This window comes from Bombus huntii, unplaced genomic scaffold (genome assembly GCF_024542735.1).
Source record: "Bombus huntii isolate Logan2020A unplaced genomic scaffold, iyBomHunt1.1 ctg00000113.1, whole genome shotgun sequence".
In the NCBI taxonomy this organism is placed as follows: Eukaryota; Metazoa; Arthropoda; class Insecta; order Hymenoptera; family Apidae; genus Bombus; species Bombus huntii.
This window is the reverse complement of record NW_026099365.1, coordinates 93587-115398: the sequence shown is the minus strand read 5'-3', so window position 1 is coordinate 115398 and position 21812 is coordinate 93587. Positions and strand designations below refer to the sequence as shown.

Genomic DNA, 21812 nt, shown 5'->3' with positions numbered 1-21812 from the left:
ATAATTATTTCGGGTACTCCTCCAGTACAAAACAGACACCCAAACGACATTATTTCAACACAAAAATATTTAAAACAATAGTTATAAAAGCATGATACTTAATACCGCGCTTGACATCAGGTATAATAAAAATAAATTTCTTCAAAAAAATTTCAAGTTAAATCTTAAGCTTGTGTAATTATATCAAACTTGTTCAATTGACAATGAGCAATTTCCATCGTGTTTTGACAACTGACTCATCGCTGATGTATTTCCTCGGAATCGAAAAAGGAATGTGCATAATTTTGTCCTCCGTCAACACTCAAAATATTATCTGCATGTTATACTCAGGGATTCAATTTTATATTACGTTGCCTCATGTTCCATCACTGCTTTCCTACTATCAGTCACTTGAACGGTAATATAAACCAGTCTTTTATTTCCTATACTATTCCGCATAACATTTATCAGGAACAATACATTTTATTTGTTAATCTAACTAGATGCGAAGTTCCTCATTTGTCCTAATATCAATCAATGAATAAGTGAATTGAAATCTGTGAAAATAATGTAAAATCGGAAAATAAGGATAGAAATCTTTTCCCGATTACTTACAATTTATTAATATTAAATTGAATATACAAATATAAATTGGACAGGAAACGATATTTATTTAACGGAAACTAAATGCAATACTCGTATCTATATCAAACAACTTTACAGTTATTTGACCACTCTCGTCACAACGAATCTAACACACACACACTCTCTCTCTCTCTAACAACTCTATCAATTCTCACGACTCTACTCTTCGACGACTCGATACCTCTAACGACTCTACTCTTCGACGACTCAATTAGCTCTGATTCTCGCAACACGCACACTTTTCGACTCGCCTTGCGTAGCGAAACCGTCCTCCTTCTAACGTTGTCTATTGTTTCCCTCATACCTATGTAAGAACTACCAACTACGTGCCTTTATTCACGTAGGCACTCTTGCATGTAAACGAAGTACAGAAACACGACGTACACGGTTTCTCTATTTTCAACTGATTTCTAATTCGAATTACTTTATGATATTACAATAAGTATCTAGTTATACGACTTCCGAACCTACGTAATTATTGCAATGATTGTTAAATTTCAAAGCAATTTCCTATCCATGTTAAACATATTACGTATATGTGCGTGTCTATTATTTCGATTAGTTGCTCTACTTGCGGTAGTTCGCCATTCTGGACCATCTAGACTCAACAAAGATGCATTCAATTTACTCCATACCTCAAAAAGCTCTGTAGCGGCATAAGAGTTAGAATTTGCTTCAAACCCTGTTGTTGTTTTGCTTCGGAATATCGAGAGGAATTGTAAGGAATTATAAACTCCGGGGAAAACAATGGTGCCACTACGTGTAACCGTAAAACAAGACGAATTTGTATCTTTTGACCTTCTTCTGACGATTATGACTAAACGAACGTGATCGCAAACGATTCAGTATAAACTGTGACTAAACGTCTGTATAGATATCGTTTCGCGACAAGATCTGTTTTAAATACACTAACGAGTACACATATTGGTAGTCTCATTATTCGATCCCCTACAGCTCTTATTAAGGAAGATAGAGGCCTGTGACATTATTCAGCTTGGCCAACATTGAACAGGGCATATTGATAAGCCAGAGTAACTAACATACAACCTTTTTTTTTTTTTTTTTTTTTTTTTTACGTGGAGAAATCCTCATGGACACTCCGCTGTTGCAGTAATTGCGTAACAGCAGAGTAGTGTCGGACTCTTACCGACTAAAACTCCACGATGACCACCCGACGCGTATGACAGAGGTGCTCCAGGATTCTCTTATGAATTAACTTCAGTTGCACCCCCTTCACGCGTTCTCTAGTTCTAGCCAGTCCTAATATTTCCTGACTATTGAATTGGCGTTAGGGGGGGCCATTACCCCTAGCGCTGTCTCTCCTTATTGATATTCACCGGAGGCTTGTCTTGTGTGCTTCGACAACTCCCATACAACCTGGTGGTACAAGCTATGAAAAAACTTTCCCGGACATGAGAAAACACATTTGCCCAGATAACGTACGAAAGGTATTAGAGCCCACCAAATAAGATTTGCTACAATTAGCTGTAGTTCGTCACAATAAGCCTATGAGTATCGCGCGTCAGACGATTTTCGAATTAGTTGATGCTTGGATGTTCAAGATACGGAAGTGTGGAGAGATGAGACGTTTATGTACAACTTGATCATGGTGCAACCCATTCGTCAGCCAGAAAACTTCATGCACGATTTTCTAAAAAGAAACACATTTCCCCCCTTCCTTATGCCGTACCAATCCTCTCTCGTCGCTCCTTATCTCATACACAGACAGGCCAAATAATGTTGCCGATGACGGCCAACAGCCTGGGTACATGTACGGGTCTCTTGCCTGCGACAGAATTTTGTTATGTGTAGTATGCGGGGCAGAAAAGCACTTTTGCCATTAATATGAACTAGAAGATTGCAGAAAAATTGTAAACATTTTCCAAATTTTATTAATTTCATTTCATTTCTTAAAGTCTACAAAACTGTTAATCAACATTAAGCAAATATACAAAATCTTGACGTACAGAATAATGGAGCGAATATTAGAAACGATACTACTAAATCTACAAGCTAAAATGTACTATACAAATTTTCTTTAAAATATAAGACATGCAAAGTATATATTTCTGAAATTAAAAAATATCGGATCAAACACTCTTCGAACATACTTCGAACGCTCATTATTACGTATATTACCAAACCAATGCATACAATATAATATATAAACTAAGCCAACGAAAGGCGCAGAGACTGGAGAACATGGGGTCCCCGAGCGTGCAGTACGCTTCAGCATCGTTGCGAACACCAACTCCCTCCGCTTGTCCCAATGCCATCTCGAACGGTGAGACTGCAACCAGAAAATATCCATATATACATCAAGATAGTAATGCAATTTCTATTCTTGCAGCACCGACGTAATACGCGGTGCTCCGTAATCGCTCGAGATTCCATATAGTTGTTGAAATTTCTACGCATTTGGTAGATAAAACGTTGCGAGAAATCCTCTTGTCACAGTTAGGTCTTCCAAACCTGATCGCTTGCATTTTTCCCGCTACTTCAGCGTTGCAACGTTACTTTTATTTCTGCCAACTTAGACACGACATCGTCTGAACTGCCCAATTCAGGACACGATGGCTCCTCCCGGGGATTCTGTTGAGACGATCCCGGATTTTCCGTGTCCTCACCATTGTAGAGCTCATAATTTGTATAATTTACCTTCTTCTTCAAGCATTGTTTTTTAAATTTCTGCCATTTTGAAGCTGCTGATAATCGCCGGATGCGTAAATCATTTTTAGCTTTGGAAAGAGCGCACGTCAGCATTGCTTCAATCCGTAAATCGCGTCTGCGCTTTCGGCGACACTTTGATCTTTTGCGGCGAACTTCGTCAATCCAAGTTAGTAACCGTTCAGTTTCTGGCTTGTCGGCGTTAGTTTTCGAAAGTCCCTTCTTTGTCCTCGCCATGCTTTCTCAATTATTTCACCTAATTATTGAGTAAGTAAAAAGTATACCAACCTGTATCCGGCTCCTGTTTGTTGTAGAACAATACAGAAGAGATTCACACAACTGCACACAAAGGATTTGAAACCACCGAGCAAAACACCCTCCTCACAGCACAGTCGTAAGATGACTAAGGGAAGTCTACGCTGCGCGTCTGAAGTCCGCTGTCTATACCCCCTCCTCTGTCTTTATGACGTAGTCTTACGCGCGAAAATGGAAACTAGTTCCGTGTAAAATCTTACGTTGGCCTTACATTCTCAGAAATTTTGAAAAATTCTTTAATCCAATTAATTTTTAGATATATGTGCGACAATTTTAATGCTAAATTTTATATATTTTGTACATTATATTAAAATTCTTCATTTACAGGAAATAATCAATAGCGTATGAAGGTGTACTGCACGTATTATTTGGCACGTACATTAATGTTGATGCAAGAATAATTATTCCAATGATTTTAGGTTACACACATAATAGATAAAGTAGGCTGTAGACTATGAAATTCGTATGAAATAAGCAGAGAATAGTAACTAAATAAATGTATATGTATATCGAACATAAATCTTGGAAAAATAATATATTAAATTACATTCAAATCAAATATATAAACAAGATCTGTTGACTTTTAATTATTTTTTTGAAGCACTAGTATCAAATAAAATTGCGTCATATAAAAATGTCATCCCGAAACACAGTTTAACGTGATACAATTGTATTACTTTAATTTAAGCAGAAAATATCTAATCATATTTAACAATTTTGAAAAACATACCTCTACTAAACTATCATTATCTTTTCCTATACCATCGGCAAGGCCCTGAACAGCAAGCAGTTCAGCGGTTGTTAAATAACTAGCCAATTGTTCTCGAACTACATTTACTTCTCCCTGATACATAAAATCAACCAATGCAGCCTAATCATCGAATTTTACATTATTATTATATATTATAACAGGATGCTGACATGGATTTTCGTAAAATAGAATAAGTATCATTTACAAAATATATGTTAACAGTAACAAATTATTAAATTCTTAATTTCACTTTACCTTAAATAAATCTCTAAAATATGTACTACATGCAGATAATAGCAGTTTGTCTGCTCTTATTCCTTTTTCCTTCGCAGCTTAAATTTACATCAACGAGATCTTCTTCGGTTCTCAGCGTATCAAAAGCACAAGTAATATGTTTTAAGTAATTATTCCACCTAAGAGAAAACTGTTTAATCCGTAAAACAATTATATTAAATTTGCAATTTTCAATCTGAAAAACATTTGACTTCAATGAGTATATTTTGATTTTTACCTGCCGGAAAACTGATGGAACAAAAATTTGTTACAACTATCATGTACTTATGTAATTAAAACAAGACAAAGCTTTTATAAATATAAAAATTGTCATAAATATTTTGACGCAACGCATTTGAACATTTTATGACTCATTGTATTAACACCACATTATTTCTTTTTTTGCGAGTATAATAAAAGCAATAATATTTAAACAATACATACTTGTTTAGATGCCTTTCGCAATATGACTTTCCCATAGAGCAGGTGGCTTATTACAAAATTCACGTCATAAATGTAATTTTCTTCAACTTCCAAAGCAAAAGTTATAAGTGTCCACCCAGGAATACCCAACATTTTGAAACACTTAAATAATACAAATTTCATATTTGGGTATTACATATTTCTAACAATTGAACACTACCATGCTTACCATGCTTTCATTAGCATGCTTAAAATGACTTTATATTGAAATTATTTGTATGGTATGCCCATTTCCTTATCACCCTTTATTTTTCTTTCTCCTTCTGCAGAAGAGTTAAGACTATTTGTATCCTCCCTATATTTGTCTATTATACATCCTACATACTTTCGCAAATAACAAAAAATAGCAAGGTCAGATATAGCTTCAATGTATACGGTCATCACAATGAAATGTGAATTACCTTCGGCAGATCTAAAATATTAAACGTGAAACGATGATCTTAATTTGGAATAGATTATAGATACACAATCTGTTCGTTTTTTCCTTTCTTAGCAATGATCTGTTCCATTGTCAAACAAGTATTTCACTCCGTAGCCGGATGAAATGCAAATTTATATCGTATTATGCTTATCATTATACTGCAAGTACTTTGAATCACTGAAATTGCAGAACCATTTCCTGTTATTGAATGCAAAACATACAGCACGAACACGTTTTCCATTATCAAAAAACGCCATACAAATGTCTCATCCATTGTATTAAAGTGATAAGAGATAGACACAGCACCAAGCCTGCAGCTTATAATACAACAATTTGCACCAGTTTCTCAATTTTCCCCAATTATATTCAATGTTTACAATAATTATCCTTCATATAAAATTGTTACCTTTATCCAGTGCATACCACCTCTCTCCCCCTCTTTAAAAATATGACCTTTTTCAACTTAATGTCTCCCAAAAACGGATTTAGCAGAAAGTATACGACATATATAACGATCCAATTAGAAACTACCAGAGCATGTGTATTTTAAGCGGATCTTTAAACGTCGATTAAACGCGTTCTCTATCCAATCCTGGCTGAAACATAATTACTCGCACCCCCAGTAACCCACCTCTAAGTCATTCCAATCAACGTACCATGCAAACACGAATCCAACGCGTTCCAGGAATACAAACAACTGCCTGTAGCTGTTTAGCTGTACGCGACGAGTATAATTATTTCGGGTACCCCTCCAGTACAAAACAGACACCCAAACGACATTATTTCAACACAAAAATATTTAAAACAATAGTTATAAAAGCATGATACTTAATACCGCGCTTGACATCAGGTATAATAAAAATAAATTTCTTCAAAAAAATTTCAAGTTAAATCTTAAGCTTGTGTAATTATATCAAACTTGTTCAATTGACAATGAGCAATTTCCATCGTGTTTTGACAACTGACTCATCGCTGATGTATTTCCTCGGAATCGAAAAAGGAATGTGCATAATTTTGTCCTCCGTCAACACTCAAAATATTATCTGCATGCTATACTCAGGGATTCAATTTTATATTACGTTGCCTCATGTTCCATCACTGCTTTCCTACTATCAGTCACTTGAACGGTAATATAAACCAGTCTTTTATTTCCTATACTATTCCGCATACCATTTATCAGGAACAATACATTTTATTTGTTAATCTAACTAGATGCGAAGTTCCTCATTTGTCCTAATATCAATCAATGAATAAGTGAATTGAAATCTGTGAAAATAATGTAAAATCGGAAAATAAGGATAGAAATCTTTTCCCGATTACTTACAATTTATTAATATTAAATTGAATATACAAATATAAATTGGACAGGAAACGATATTTATTTAACGGAAACTAAATGCAATACTCGTATCTATATCAAATAACTTTACAGTTATTTGACCACTCTCGTCACAACGAATCTAACACACACAAACTCTCTCTCTCTCTAACAACTCTATCAATTCTCACGACTCTGCTCTTCGACGACTCGATACCTCTAACGACTCTACTCTTCGACGACTCAATTAGCTCTGATTCTCGCAACACGCACACTTTTCGACTCGCCTTGCGTAGCGAAACCGTCCTTCTTCTAACGTTGTCTATTGTTTCCCTCATACCTATGTAAGAACTACCAACTACGTGCCTTTATTCACGTAGGCACTCTTGCATGTAAACGAAGTACAGAAACACGACGTACACGGTTTCTCTATTTTCAACTGATTTCTAATTCGAATTACTTTACGATATTACAATAAGTATCTAGTAATACGACTTCCGAACCTACGTAATTATTGCAATGATTGTTAAATTTCAAAGCAATTTCCTATCCATGTTAAACATATTACGTATATGTGCGTGTCTATTATTTCGATTAGTTGCTCTACTTGCGGTAGTTCGCCATTCTGGACCATCTAGACTCAACAAAGATGCATTCAATTTACTCCATACCTCAAAAAGCTCTGTAGCGGCATAAGAGTTAGAATTTGCTTCAAACCATGTTGTTGTTTTGCTTCGGAATATCGAGAGGAATTGTAAGGAATTATAAACTCCGGGGAAAACAATGGCGCCGCTACGTGTAACCGTAAAACAAGACGAATTTGTATCTTTTGACCTTCTTCTGACGATTATGACTAAACGAACGTGATCGCAAACGATTCAGTATAAACTGTGACTAAACGTCTGTATAGATATCGTTTCGCGACAAGATCTGTTTTAAATACACTAACGAGTACACATATTGGTAGTCTCATTATTCGATCCCCTACAGCTCTTATTAAGGAAGATAGAGGCCTGTGACATTATTCAGCTTGGCCAACATTGAACAGGGCATATTGATAAGCCAGAGTAACTAACATACAACCTTTTTTTTTTTTTTTTTTTTTTTTTTTACGTGGAGAAATCCTCATGGACACTCCGCTGTTGCAGTAATTGCGTAACAGCAGAGTAGTGTCGGACTCTTACCGACTAAAACTCCACGATGACCACCCGACGCGTATGACAGAGGTGCTCCAGGATTCTCTTATGAATTAACTTCAGTTGCACCCCCTTCACGCGTTCTCTAGTTCTAGCCAGTCCTAATATTTCCTGACTATTGAATTGGCGTTAGGGGGGGCCATTACCCCTAGCGCTGTCTCTCCTTATTGATATTCACCGGAGGCTTGTCTTGTGTGCTTCGACAACTCCCATACAACCTGGTGGTACAAGCTATGAAAAAACTTTCCCGGACATGAGAAAACACATTTGCCCAGATAACGTACGAAAGGTATTAGAGCCCACCAAATAAGATTTGCTACAATTAGCTGTAGTTCGTCACAATACGCCTATGAGTATCGCGCGTCAGACGATTTTCGAATTAGTTGATGCTTGGATGTTCAAGATACGGAAGTGTAGAGAGATGAGACGTTTATGTACAACTTGATCATGGTGCAACCCATTCGTCAGCCAGTAAACTTCATGCACGATTTTCTAAAAAGAAACACATTTCCCCCCTTCCTTATGCCGTACCAATCCTCTCTCGTCGCTCCTTATCTCATACACAGACAGGCCAAATAATGTTGCCGATGACGGCCAACAGCCTGGGTACATGTACGGGTCTCTTGCCTGCGACAGAATTTTGTTATGTGTAGTATGCGGGGCAGAAAAGCACTTTTGCCATTAATATGAACTAGAAGATTGCAGAAAAATTGTAAACATTTTCCAAATTTTATTAATTTCATTTCATTTCTTAAAGTCTACAAAACTGTTAATCAACATTAAGCAAATATACAAAATCTTGACGTACAGAATAATGGAGCGAATATTAGAAACGATACTACTAAATCTACAAGCTAAAATGTACTATACAAATTTTCTTTAAAATATAAGACATGCAAAGTATATATTTCTGAAGTTAAAAAATATCGGATCAAACACTCTTCGAACATACTTCGAACGCTCATTATTACGTATATTACCAAACCAATGCATACAATATAATATATAAACTAAGCCAACGAAAGGCGCAGAGACTGGAGAACATGGGGTCCCCGAGCGTGCAGTACGCTTCAGCATCGTTGCGAACACCAACTCCCTCCGCTTGTCCCAATGCCATCTCGAACGGTGAGACTGCAACCAGAAAATATCCATATATACATCAAGATAGTAATGCAATTTCTATTCTTGCAGCACCGACGTAATACGCGGTGCTCCGTAATCGCTCGAGATTCCATATAGTTGTTGAAATTTCTACGCATTTGGTAGATAAAACGTTGCGAGAAATCCTCTTGTCACAGTTAGGTCTTCCAAACCTGATCGCTTGCATTTTTCCCGCTACTTCAGCGTTGCAACGTTATTTTTATTTCTGCCAACTTAGACACGACATCGTCTGAACTGCCCAATTCAGGACACGATGGCTCCTCCCGGGGATTCTGTTGAGACGATCCCGGATTTTCCGTGTCCTCACCATTGTAGAGCTCATAATTTGTATAATTTACCTTCTTCTTCAAGCATTGTTTTTTAAATTTCTGCCATTTTGAAGCTGCTGATAATCGCCGGATGCGTAAATCATTTTTAGCTTTGGAAAGAGCGCACGTCAGCATTGCTTCAATCCGTAAATCGCGTCTGCGCTTTCGGCGACACTTTGATCTTTTGCGGCGAACTTCGTCAATCCAAGTTAGTAACCGTTCAGTTTCTGGCTTGTCGGCGTTAGTTTTCGAAAGTCCCTTCTTTGTCCTCGCCATGCTTTCTCAATTATTTCACCTAATTATTGAGTAAGTAAAAAGTATACCAACCTGTATCCGGCTCCTGTTTGTTGTAGAACAATACAGAAGAGATTCACACAACTGCACACAAAGGATTTGAAACCACCGAGCAAAACACCCTCCTCACAGCACAGTCGTAAGATGACTAAGGGAAGTCTACGCTGCGCGTCTGAAGTACGCTGTCTATACCCCCTCCTCTGTCTTTATGACGTAGTCTTACGCGCGAAAATGGAAACTAGTTCCGTGTAAAATCTTACGTTGGCCTTACATTCTCAGAAATTTTGAAAAATTCTTTAATCCAATTAATTTTTAAATATATGTGCGACAATTTTAATGCTAAATTTTATATATTTTGTACATTATATTAAAATTCTTCATTTACAGGAAATAATCAATAGCGTATGAAGGTGTACTGCACGTATTATTTGGCACGTACATTAATGTTGATGCAAGAATAATTATTCCAATGATTTTAGGTTACACACATAATAGATAAAGTAGGCTGTAGACTATGAAATTCGTATGAAATAAGCAGAGAATAGTAACTAAATAAATGTATATGTATATCGAACATAAATCTTGTAAAAATAATATATTAAATTACATTCAAATCAAATATATAAACAAGATCTGTTGACTTTTAATTATTTTTTTGAAGCACTAGTATCAAATAAAATTGCGTCATATAAAAATGTCATCCCGAAACACAGTTTAACGTGATACAATTGTATTACTTTAATTTAAGCAGAAAATATCTAATCATATTTAACAATTTTGAAAAACATACCTCTACTAAACTATCATTATCTTTTCCTATACCATCGGCAAGGCCCTGAACAGCAAGCAGTTCAGCGGTTGTTAAATAACTAGCCAATTGTTCTCGAACTACATTTACTTCTCCCTGATACATAAAATCAACCAATGCAGCCTAATCATCGAATTTTACATTATTATTATATATTATAACAGGATGCTGACATGGATTTTCGTAAAATAGAATAAGTATCATTTACAAAATATATGTTAACAGTAACAAATTATTAAATTCTTAATTTCACTTTACCTTAAATAAATCTCTAAAATATGTACTACATGCAGATAATAGCAGTTTGTCTGCTCTTATTCCTTTTTCCTTCGCAGCTTAAATTTACATCAACGAGATCTTCTTCGGTTCTCAGCGTATCAAAAGCACAAGTAATATGTTTTAAGTAATTATTCCACCTAAGAGAAAACTGTTTAATCCGTAAAACAATTATATTAAATTTGCAATTTTCAATCTGAAAAACATTTGACTTCAATGAGTATATTTTGATTTTTACCTGCCGGAAAACTGATGGAACAAAAATTTGTTACAACTATCATGTACTTATGTAATTAAAACAAGACAAAGCTTTTATAAATATAAAAATTGTCATAAATATTTTGACGCAACGCATTTGAACATTTTATGACTCATTGTATTAACACCACATTATTTCTTTTTTTGCGAGTATAATAAAAGCAATAATATTTAAACAATACATACTTGTTTAGATGCCTTTCGCAATACGACTTTCCCATAGAGCAGGTGGCTTATTACAAAATTCACGTCATAAATGTAATTTTCTTCAACTTCCAAAGCAAAAGTTATAAGTGTCCACCCAGGAATACCCAACATTTTGAAACACTTAAATAATACAAATTTCATATTTGGGTATTACATATTTCTAACAATTGAACACTACCATGCTTACCATGCTTTCATTAGCATGCTTAAAATGACTTTATATTGAAATTATTTGTATGGTATGCCCATTTCCTTATCACCCTTTATTTTTCTTTCTCCTTCTGCAGAAGAGTTAAGACTATTTGTATCCTCCCTATATTTGTCTATTATACATCCTACATACTTTCGCAAATAACAAAAAATAGCAAGGTCAGATATAGCTTCAATGTATACGGTCATCACAATGAAATGTGAATTACCTTCGGCAGATCTAAAATATTAAACGTGAAACGATGATCTTAATTTGGAATAGATTATAGATACACAATCTGTTCGTTTTTTCCTTTCTTAGCAATGATCTGTTCCATTGTCAAACAAGTATTTCACTCCGTAGCCGGATGAAATGCAAATTTATATCGTATTATGCTTATCATTATACTGCAAGTACTTTGAATCACTGAAATTGCAGAACCATTTCCTGTTATTGAATGCAAAACATACAGCACGAACACGTTTTCCATTATCAAAAAACGCCATACAAATGTCTCATCCATTGTATTAAAGTGATAAGAGATAGACACAGCACCAAGCCTGCAGCTTATAATACAACAATTTGCACCAGTTTCTCAATTTTCCCCAATTATATTCAATGTTTACAATAATCATCCTTTGTTGCGACCGTTCGCGGTGAGACGCGTTCGCTAGGATAACGCGTCAGAGAGAGGCGTAAATTCTCGCTACGATTATGTTAATCGACGCCGCGAAATAGTCGTCCCCCTGTTTTGGTTAAGATAACAGAGGTGGTTTAATGAATGTAACACTGTATTGACAGGTTAACGTAGAATAATATATTTTACAATAATATGATGAATATATTACAGAAATTATACTCGACTTTGCGATCTCTCTAGATTAATTCGTTTGCTCGTCAGATTTGTCGAAGTGTCACGTTTGACTCGTCAGAAGGAACTGATCGCCCTTCGATTATTCCTTTGCCTCATTTGGAAGACGACCCCCACTATGCACGAGTCACGCCACCGCTCGCGCCTATGATCACGTATGCCTCTTCTTGTTTGAAAATCGTAACGGTCAAAAATCGACGTTTCTAGAGCTCGCTGCTTGGCGACAACTATGCTCTCGTCGATACATTGTATATGATCCGGAGGGCAGATAAGATGGTCTGCCTGCGACGTTGTAGAACCGCGAGCGACGGTTAGAAAATATAGCCTCTGGTGAGCCTCGTGGCGTAACATACTCCCCCCGTTGAGAGGGTACCGATCAAGTAATATAGTATGATGTTGTGAGGATCTCTGGTCAGACTTCGGTGCTGTTGATTGTTTCGGAGTCATCTGGAGTCGTTATGCTCGGTAGTGGTACCATCCGCTTGATGCTCCGATCCAGGGTGCTCGTTGCTGTTCGAACGGTAGCCGTCCGTATGATGCCGTCTGCGCCTGGATGGACCTTGATGATTTTGCCCAATGGCCATTGCATTGGGGGAACGTTGTCTTCTCGGAGAATGACGATGGTGCCCTCTCGTATGAAGTGACGGCCCTTGCTCCATTTGTTTCGGATGTCTAGCTCATTCAGGTACACTCGTTGCCAGCGGCGCCAGAAATGTTGTTTGACCTTTTGAATATGTTGCCAGCTGGAGAGACGATTGGATGGAGTGTCCCTGAAATCTCGTTCTCGAAAACTTGTTAAAGAATATCCGATGAGAAAGTGACCGGGAGTGAGGACAAGATGATCGTTTGGATCAGATGATACTTTTTTTTTTTTGTACGTGGAGAAATCCTCATGGACACTCCGCTGCTGCACTAATCGCGTAACAGCAGAGTAGTGTCGGACTCCTACCGCCTAAAACTCCACGATGACCATCTTATGCGCGTGACAGAGGTGCTCCAGGAATCTCTTATGAATTAACTTCAGTTGCATTCCCTTCTCGCGTTCTCTTGTTCGAGCCGGCTATTGAGTAGGCGTTAGGGTGAGGTTGTTGCCCCTAGTGATGTCACTTCTTCTGGTCGTAGTCCGTTGGGGTGGTGGCGGGGTGGCTCTGGGTCGTCTGACTGCCTTCCGTCTCCATCGTCTTATCCTGCAGGGGTGAGAGTTTTTCTTCCTCTCCCTTTCCGCTCGCTCCTTCGCGAGCATAACTCGCTCGCAGAAGAGGCGGACGGCCTCGTATTCCTGTGACCCTCTCAACATCGCTTCCACAATCGCTGAGGGGATCAACGTTTCTCCTATGGCGTGCCGCCAGGGTGTAGCGGGGCAGCTCCCACGCCGGACAGAGCTCCAGGGTGTGCTGCGCTGTGTCCCTGTCCTCTCCGCAGTCGTGGCAGATGTCTGTCGTCTCTCGCCTTATTCTCTTCAGGAACTCGCCGAACACGCCGTGTCCGGAGAGTACTTGTGTCATCCTGAATGTGAGTGGGAGGCCGTGGCGGCTCCTCCATGCCCCCCAGTTTGGTAGGACCGCATCCGCGCCTCGGTGTTCGCTTCTCCCGTTGATCAGTTGGGATCGCCACAGGTTCCATGTGTCCTCCTCGGCGGTTCCTGTGTCGTTTGGAGCCGCCTGCTCGGTGGGGTCTTCTCCCGGGTGCCATTCTCTCCGGCGGGTGTATCTCTTTTTGAGCGCCAGCGCCCGCAGCTCCCCCGGGGGGGACGCGGCTAGGGTGGACGCCGACGCGTGCGACACCGTCCGGTATCCCCTAATGATTCTGATGGCGGTCATTCTGTGTAGCCTTCTCAGGAGCAGAATGCTGCGACGGCTTGCCATCAGGTCGTCCGCCCATACTGGGGCCCCGTACATCACTCGTGACCGAACGACGCCCTCGTAAAGTCGGCGCACCGCGTCTCCGGCCCCGCCGATGTTCGGTAGTAGGCCGCACAGGGCATTGGCAGCCGCTGACACCTTCGGGATCAGTGAGTCGAAGTGCGGCTCGAACGTCCACTGGCTGTCGATGGTGAGTCCCAGATACTTCATCTGTGATCCCACCCGGACGGTTTTACCTGCCATGTTTATGCATAGGCCGGGCGGTGGTGTCCCTCGCCTCTTCCTGTCAAAGATCCAGGTGGCCTCCGACTTCGCAGGGGAGACTCTCAGGCCCAGTTCGTTCACGGCACGGGTCGCACAGGCCGTTGCGATTCCGCCAATGCGCAGCGTCTCGTGCCAGCCACGACCCTCGACCAGGATTAGGGTGTCGTCCGCATAGCATACAATGGCCGCGCCTGGGGGTAGCGGGCATCGTAGTACCTCGTCGTACGCAACGTTCCATAGTATGGGGCCCAGCACCGAGCCCTGCGGGACGCCACGCTCAACGGATCGCTTTTCCTCTCCTTCCTTACTGGTCTAACACACCCGCCTGTCGTCGAGGTAGGCTCGGATCAATCGGACGAGGTAGCTGGGAACCTCGAAGTGCTCCAGGGCCGTCACTATCCTGTCCCATGGCACGGTGTTGAACGCGTTGACGATGTCCAGGGAAACCGCCAGCGCCACGCCTTTCCGGGAGACCATGTCCTCCGCAATCGCTCGTACGCGTCTGACCGCGTCAATCGTCGAGCCCCCCTTCCGGAAGCCGTACTGGCTTTCGTGCAAACCTGGCACTTGGCCCGCTATGTGTCGTTCCAAGCGGGCGGCGACTACCCTCTCGAGTAGTTTGCCGACCTCGTCCAGTAGGCATATCGGCCGGTACGCTGACGGCGAGGTCGTCGGTCGGCCCTCTTTATGGAGCAGGACCAGCCTCGCCGTCCGCCACGCCCGGGGGTAGACTCCCTCCCTCAGGCATCTTGTGAAGAGGTGCCGGAGTCTGGGGGCCATGACCCCCATCACTTCCCCCCAGATCCGGCCAGGGATTCCGTCCGGGCCCGGTGCCACGTTGCGGACGGTCATTCTTCTGGTTGCCTCCCATATCTCCTCCTCCGTGACTTCCCAGTCGTCCCTCCATTCCAGCGGTCGTGTCGTTTACCGTGGCCGTTCCGCCGCTCTGTTCTCTTGTGGGGGAAAGAGCGTTCCGGTGATCCGCGTCAGCAGCGCAGGTTCCATTTCCGCCGTTGTCAGGGTGCCCTTCGCGCGTAGTTTCTGTGTCACTGTATGCCCTCCCCCATGGGCCCGACTCGACTGTTTCGACCAGTTCGGACCAGGCACAGTCCTTCGCTTTTTTAATTTCCCTTTGTAGCGAGCACCGTAGCGCGCGGTACGTCCGGTAGCGCAAGGAGACTTCTTCTTCGTCGCGTCGTCGCCAGCGGCAGGCCCTTAGGTACTGTCTTCGGGCCCGGACACATCTCGTCCTCAGTTCCGCGATGTCGGGGTTCCACCAGTAAACTGCTCTGCTTCGCACCGTGCCCGGTGTGGCCCGTGGCATGGATGCGTCGCAGATTGCTGTCATGGCTTGTCGCAGGTTCTCGGCCTCCTCTTCCACGTCTGCTTCGGTCGTCGTTGCCGAGGCCTCCCAGCTCCAAGCTGTTGCTATAGCCGCCGCCCGGAGTAGATCTTCATTCCTCTCCTTTATTTTCCATCTAGGCGGTAAGCGCGCGTGTCTCCCCCTCGGCGGGCCGCGCCCGTCGTTTGTCGCCGGCATTCCAGGTCCAGGTGCGTCCACCTCCATCAATATGTAGAGGTGGTCCGACAGCGTCTCGACCCCTTCGGCCACTCTCCAGCCTGAGATCCGCCTGAATGCCTCGGGGGAGGCCCATGTTATGTCAACAATGGAGCTCCCTCTGCACGTCACGCAGGTACTGGTCGAGCCCCTGTTCACTAACAGAAGTCCAAGTCCCGCGGCCCAGTTTGATAGCGTGCGGCCGCGCGTTGGCCCTGGCGTTCCCCCATTCCGTGGAGTGCGCGTTGAAGTCTCCCAGGACGAGCACTTGTCGTGGGAGTCGTCGCCTGACGCAGTCGCCAACTCCGTCTAGGAATTCTTCGAACGCTGCCCGTCCGCTGTTAGGTGACACGTACACCCCCACCACCATCATCCCTGCCCACTCGACCGCGGCGTATCCGTTGCCGCGTTCCATCAGGGCTCCGTGGACGAACGCCCCGGGCGTTGATGTCCAGGTGAGCAACCGGCAACCATTCCGTCCTCCTTTAACTCCTCCTTGTCCAAGCCGGACGTCCCGTATCCACACCCGTTTTGCGCTCACAGGCACTAGTCCTCCACTCTGGTTACCTCCCTTGCCCAGGCTCTCCAGTTTTCCGGAGATTTCGATTACGCACGCAGCTCCGTCCTCTCTACGTCTGCCTCCCATGTATCCCCACCCTGTGTTGTAATGGATCAGATGATACTGGAGTCAGCGGACGGGAGTTGAGGATAGACTCGATTTCAATGATAAGTGTATTTAAATTTTCGAATGTCAAGAGCTCGTTACCTGCGACACGCCTGAAATGTCGTTTGAAGGATTTCACTGCAGCTTCCCATAGCCCTCCGAAGTGAGGTGAGTTGGGAGGAATGAAGAGCCATTCGATCCGTCGGTCGACTAAAAGGGACTGAACCTTTACCTTATGATCGTCGGATTGCAGGAGATTTCGGAGCTCTCGTAATTCATTGTTGGCGCCAGCGAAGATGGTACCGTTGTCGGAGTAAATTGTCACACAGAATTCTCGGTGAGCGATGAATCTTCGCAGAGCAGCAATGAAGGCCTCGCTAGTGAGGTCGCTGACCAGCTCGATGTGGACTGCTTTGACTTCAAGACATATAAAGATTGCTACATATACCTTAATTTTGCGTCGGTTGCGATCCTTTCGTTCTTTGATGTAAAACGGTCCGCAATAATCTATTCCGACGTTGGTAAACGGTCGAGATTCCGTTATCCGTGAGGCTGGGAGGTCGCCCAATACGTAATCCACTGGAGGTGGATTAGCTCGGCAGCAACGGACGAACATCTTCAGCGTGCTCCAAACGTGACTACGGCCGTCGATAGGCCAATAAGATCTTCTTAAGGCGTATAAGGTAGCTTGAGTTCCGGAGTGGAGATTGATGAGGTGTTCATGCTCGATTATGAGTGCTGTGACTGAGGATTTGGGTACAATGATTGGGTGTTTCTGACTGAACGGCATTGGTGAGTGACTGAGTCGGCCTCCGACTCGCAACATCCCGTCTTTGTCCAGAAATGGATTGAGTCGTTGCAGCTTCCCCTTCACTGCAGAATTTCGATCTGTTCGGAGAGTGCGGATTTCATCTGAAAAATAACAGAATTGTAACAGTTTGACCAATTTGTTATGCGCATTGGTTAAATCATGTGTGGTTAGAGGTCTCCCTCGATCCTGTTTTTGTCTCCATCGGAGGCAACGAGCGGTAATTCTAATCAGCTTGGGCCAAGAAGAAAATCTCTCCAGTAGACTGTGGTCAGCAGGAGTCACGGCCAGACATGTTGCTTTCTTCTCCTCTGGTATTTCAGTTAATGGTACTGGGTTCCACGTCGGCCAGTATCTTTCTGGTTGTTGGAGCCATTCCGGACCATGTTGCCAAATGGTTGGTCGCAGGAAATCTTCGGGTGATTGGCCTCGAGATATGAGATCTGCAGGGTTATCGGCAGTGGGAATGTGACGCCAATCTGAGGTGTGAGTCTTCTGCTGAATTTCTGTCACACGATCAGCGACAAAGGTTTTCAGCGTATGGGGTGATGTATTGATCCAATGAAGTACGATTGTAGAATCCGTCCAGTAAACAGTCCGAGAAATGTTGCTTGATAAAGCTTGAAGGACTGTGGTGGCCAATGATGCGAGAAGAAGTGCTCCACTCAGTTCCAGCCTTGGAATGGTTTGTGATTTCAGTGGAGCCACCTTTGATTTTGCAGTGAGGAGTCGTGTCCAGACATGACCATCCGGAGTGATGGTGCGAAGGTAAACGCATGCCCCATAAGCCCTTTCGCTAGCGTCACAGAACCCGTGTAATTTAATTTCCGCTGCAGCCTTGATTATCGTTTTACGTGGAAACTTCACGTTATTCAATAATGGCAGCTGTGCATAATATTTGCTCCATTCCGTGTGCACGTCAGCCGGTAGAGATTCGTCCCAATCAATTTTTAAAGTCCAGAGTCGTTGGAGCAGCATCTTAGCACGAACGATCACTGGTGCCAATAATCCAGGGGGGTCGTAGATCTTGGCGATTTCGGAGCTGATTGTTCTCTTCGTGATTCGAGAGGCGGTAGAATTAATTTTTACGGAATATAGGATCGAATCGTCAAAGGAATTCCAAACCACACCCAGAGTTTTGAAGGTTTGCGATTCGCCTAGTAGCAGCTTGTCGTTTATGTCCTGCTCGAAAAGTCCTCGTAGCAGTTCCCGGTCGTTCGATGCCCATTTTCGAATGTTTAAGCCGGCCAGTTCCGTGAGCTCCGTTCTCAATGATCGTGCCTCGACCTTTCTATCAACTCCTGTGAGAACATCGTCGACGTAGAAGTCTCGCTGTAAGACCGTCGCCGCTCGTGGGTATCGATGTCCCTCGTCGTCCGCCAGTTGTTTGAGGCACCGAATGGCTAGATAAGGGGCCGCTGACAGCCCGAATGTCACTGTATTAAGTTGATAGGTGTCAACTTCTCCATCAGAATTACGCCACAAAATTTGTTGAAATTTTCGATCCTCTGGACGCACAAGAAATTGTCGATACATCTTTTCGACATCGAATGTAATGACGCATTGATGAGAACGAAATCTTAGAAGGATGAAGAATAAGTCATCTTGTAGTTTCGGTCCCGTATGAAGTACGTCGTTTAATGAAACTCCGGTGGTGGTTGGTGCAGATCCGTCAAACACAACTCGGAGTTTTGTAGTTTGGCTGGACTCTTTGATCACGCCGTGATGTGGCAGAAAATATCCGTCGTCCGTGCAGTTGTCCGTGGTAATCTTCGTCATGTGTCCTAATTCCACATATTCTTGTATCACGGCGCGATAGTCGGCTTCGAATCGTTTGTCTCGTTGGAATCGACGACAGAGGAAAATGAGTCGCTTCATCGCCATTGTCTTAGAGGATCCAAGCGAAGGAATTGTTTCGTTGAATGGGAGAGCGACCATGTATCGCCCTTCGTTGGTGCGTTGATCGTGATTTCGAAAGTGTTCTTCGCACTGTCGTTCCGCTTCCGAAATGTGTGCAGTGGGCGGTCCTTCGTCGATTTCCCAAACACGGGCGGGGTCCGCCTGTAAAGCCGTCGTGAAGGCGTGAAATGCGAGTGCTGATGATTGCGAGGTTGGGCTCCCCCCGATGACCCATCCGAATCGCGTTTTTTGCAGACGCAAGTCGGGCCCGTTTGCTTGACTGATGTCAAGTTGGCCGACACAGAGTGATGCTAGCGTTGGTCCGGCGCTCAACAATATTTCGATCGGCGCAGGCCTATGGAATCTTGGATCGGCTAGTTGGAGATTCCTCGGTATATGTATTATTGAGCGATCTACGGGTTGATCTGGGACCCAAGGCGATATTGTCGGTATGATTAGGAACGTCAAGGTGCGTTCGTATGTGCCGTCGATGGAGATGATCGTGGCCGTGATGTAACGTTTCGAGGTTGTCGATAACGTGTTGAGTGTTCCGATTGGGACCTAACGTTTCCGTTGGTTAAGTTTTAGCGAATCAGCGAGTTTTTCGGTGATAAAGTTCATGCTAGAGCCGGTGTCTAGCAGAGCTCTACAACGGAATGGTTGAACTTTATTGTTCAATATGTTGACCTGCGCTGTGACTAACAAATCGTGCTGCAGTGGTTCAGAAGGAAGCGAGGTCAATGAGTCCGTTTTCTGTGGTTCGGTCCCTAACAAGGTCGTTTGATGACGTCATTGTTTTCCTTGTCGTCTAGGACTGGACGATATATTTGATCCCGATGCCGTCGTTCGCGATAACCGAGATTCACGTTTCGGAGATGTTCGCGGAGACGATCGGGGAGACGATCGGGGAGACGTGGATGCGCGTCTCGAACGATGTGACGATCGCGGGGTCGGTGAACTAGGCGAAGATCGACCGTTGGATGATCGATCGCTCGATGATCGACCGCTCGATGATCGGCTTACACGTGGTCGTGATTTGCTATGACCATGGTCTTGATGTAGGTATGTATGGTGTCGCTGCCTGCAGATGCGACATGAACCGGCGGAGCAATGAGTAATAGCGTGTCCCTTACCTAAACAATTGGTACATAGAGACGCCCTCTTGGCGATTTCAAGGCGTTTTTTAGGCGACTTTGCTTTGAAGACATCACAATTCCATAATTCGTGTTGTCCTTGACAATTCGGACACACCAACGTATTATGTGTAGTTGTGAATGCGTAACTTCGCGGTGCGTTCGGTCGCTGACGTTTGTGTTGATCGGACTCTCTTTTTATCACGGTTGATGCTGAACTTGTCCTGTCGCCGTTCGTCCGTGTTTTCAGAAAGTCTACCAGATGCGTATATGACGGCATTTTCCTGTCCGGCAATGTGCGCTGCCATTTGCGAATGATGGCTGAGGGTAGCTTCGACGTGAATAATTTTATAAGAGCGACATTTGAGGTAACTGGTTCACCGAGTTTTTCTAGCGCTTGGAGGTTTACCTTGACCGTCTCAAGAAAATCATCTATCGCTTCGGGTGTCTCTTTGGTTATTTTCGGATAGTCAAAAATCAAGTCCCAGTGGCGCATGCAGACTTGACGGTGGCAGTCGAATTTTTCCATCAGAACGTCAATAGCGTTCGATTAATTTAACTCGGTGACATCTAACGATTGTATGCTTCGCGCGGCCTTTCCGGTCAAAGAGGATCGTAGGTAGTGGGACTTCTGCACGGGTGTAAGTCGCTCGCTTCGATCGATAGTGGATAAGAAGGAGTCGTAAAATGAATGCCAATTTTCGATGGTACCGTCGAAAGTAGGCAGGTGAATTTCAGGCAGTTTAATTGATGTCGGCTCGGCGATATTAGACTCGCAGCCTTGTGATTTCGACGACGATGCTGGTGTATCATCCATGAGAGTGTGTATTCGTATTACCAGATTGTAATATGTGTCGGTTACTTCGGAAACGCGCGCGTCGTCCATCTCGCCTAAATCTTCTAATTCCTCTTGTAACAATCGATATTGTTTCCACGTGTCGTCGAGTAGTGTCGTATAGGCCGTTAAATGGGCCTTATTCGGTTGTCTAGATTTTTCGTATTCATCGAGTCGTTTCGATAGAAAGGTAAATCGACCGATTTGAAAGCCTCGTCTCCGATGCAAGGAGGTAATTTTCTCTGTATTTTCCATTGGTATAGCAGATTGTGAGAAGAATGCAATGAACGAGCTTACCTTGCGGTTGCGAGTTTAAATGTTACTCGTCACCGTGTGTGTCTCGTTTAATGTGTAAGACGTGTTCTTAC

General features: G+C 43.0%; 1 protein-coding gene and 1 long non-coding RNA gene across 2 annotated transcripts in view; both read right to left on the bottom strand.

Annotated features, from left to right (window-relative positions):
• LOC126877045 (uncharacterized) overlaps positions 1 to 8434 on the bottom strand; it is a 64216-nt gene extending 55782 nt beyond the window's left edge. The window contains exon 1 of the long non-coding RNA XR_007694696.1: positions 7517 to 8434. This is a non-coding gene — a long non-coding RNA (uncharacterized LOC126877045). The remainder of the gene's footprint in view (positions 1 to 7516) is intronic.
• Positions 8435 to 16208: 7774 nt separating this feature from the next.
• LOC126877043 (uncharacterized) lies at positions 16209 to 21105 on the bottom strand. The gene is made up of 3 exons (XM_050639887.1): positions 20610 to 21105; positions 16872 to 19901; positions 16209 to 16762 (listed from the first exon to the last, which is right to left on the bottom strand). The coding sequence occupies exons 1-3, from the start codon at positions 21103 to 21105 to the stop codon at positions 16209 to 16211; spliced, it is 4080 nt and encodes a 1359-aa protein (XP_050495844.1).
• Positions 21106 to 21812: the final 707 nt, after the last annotated feature.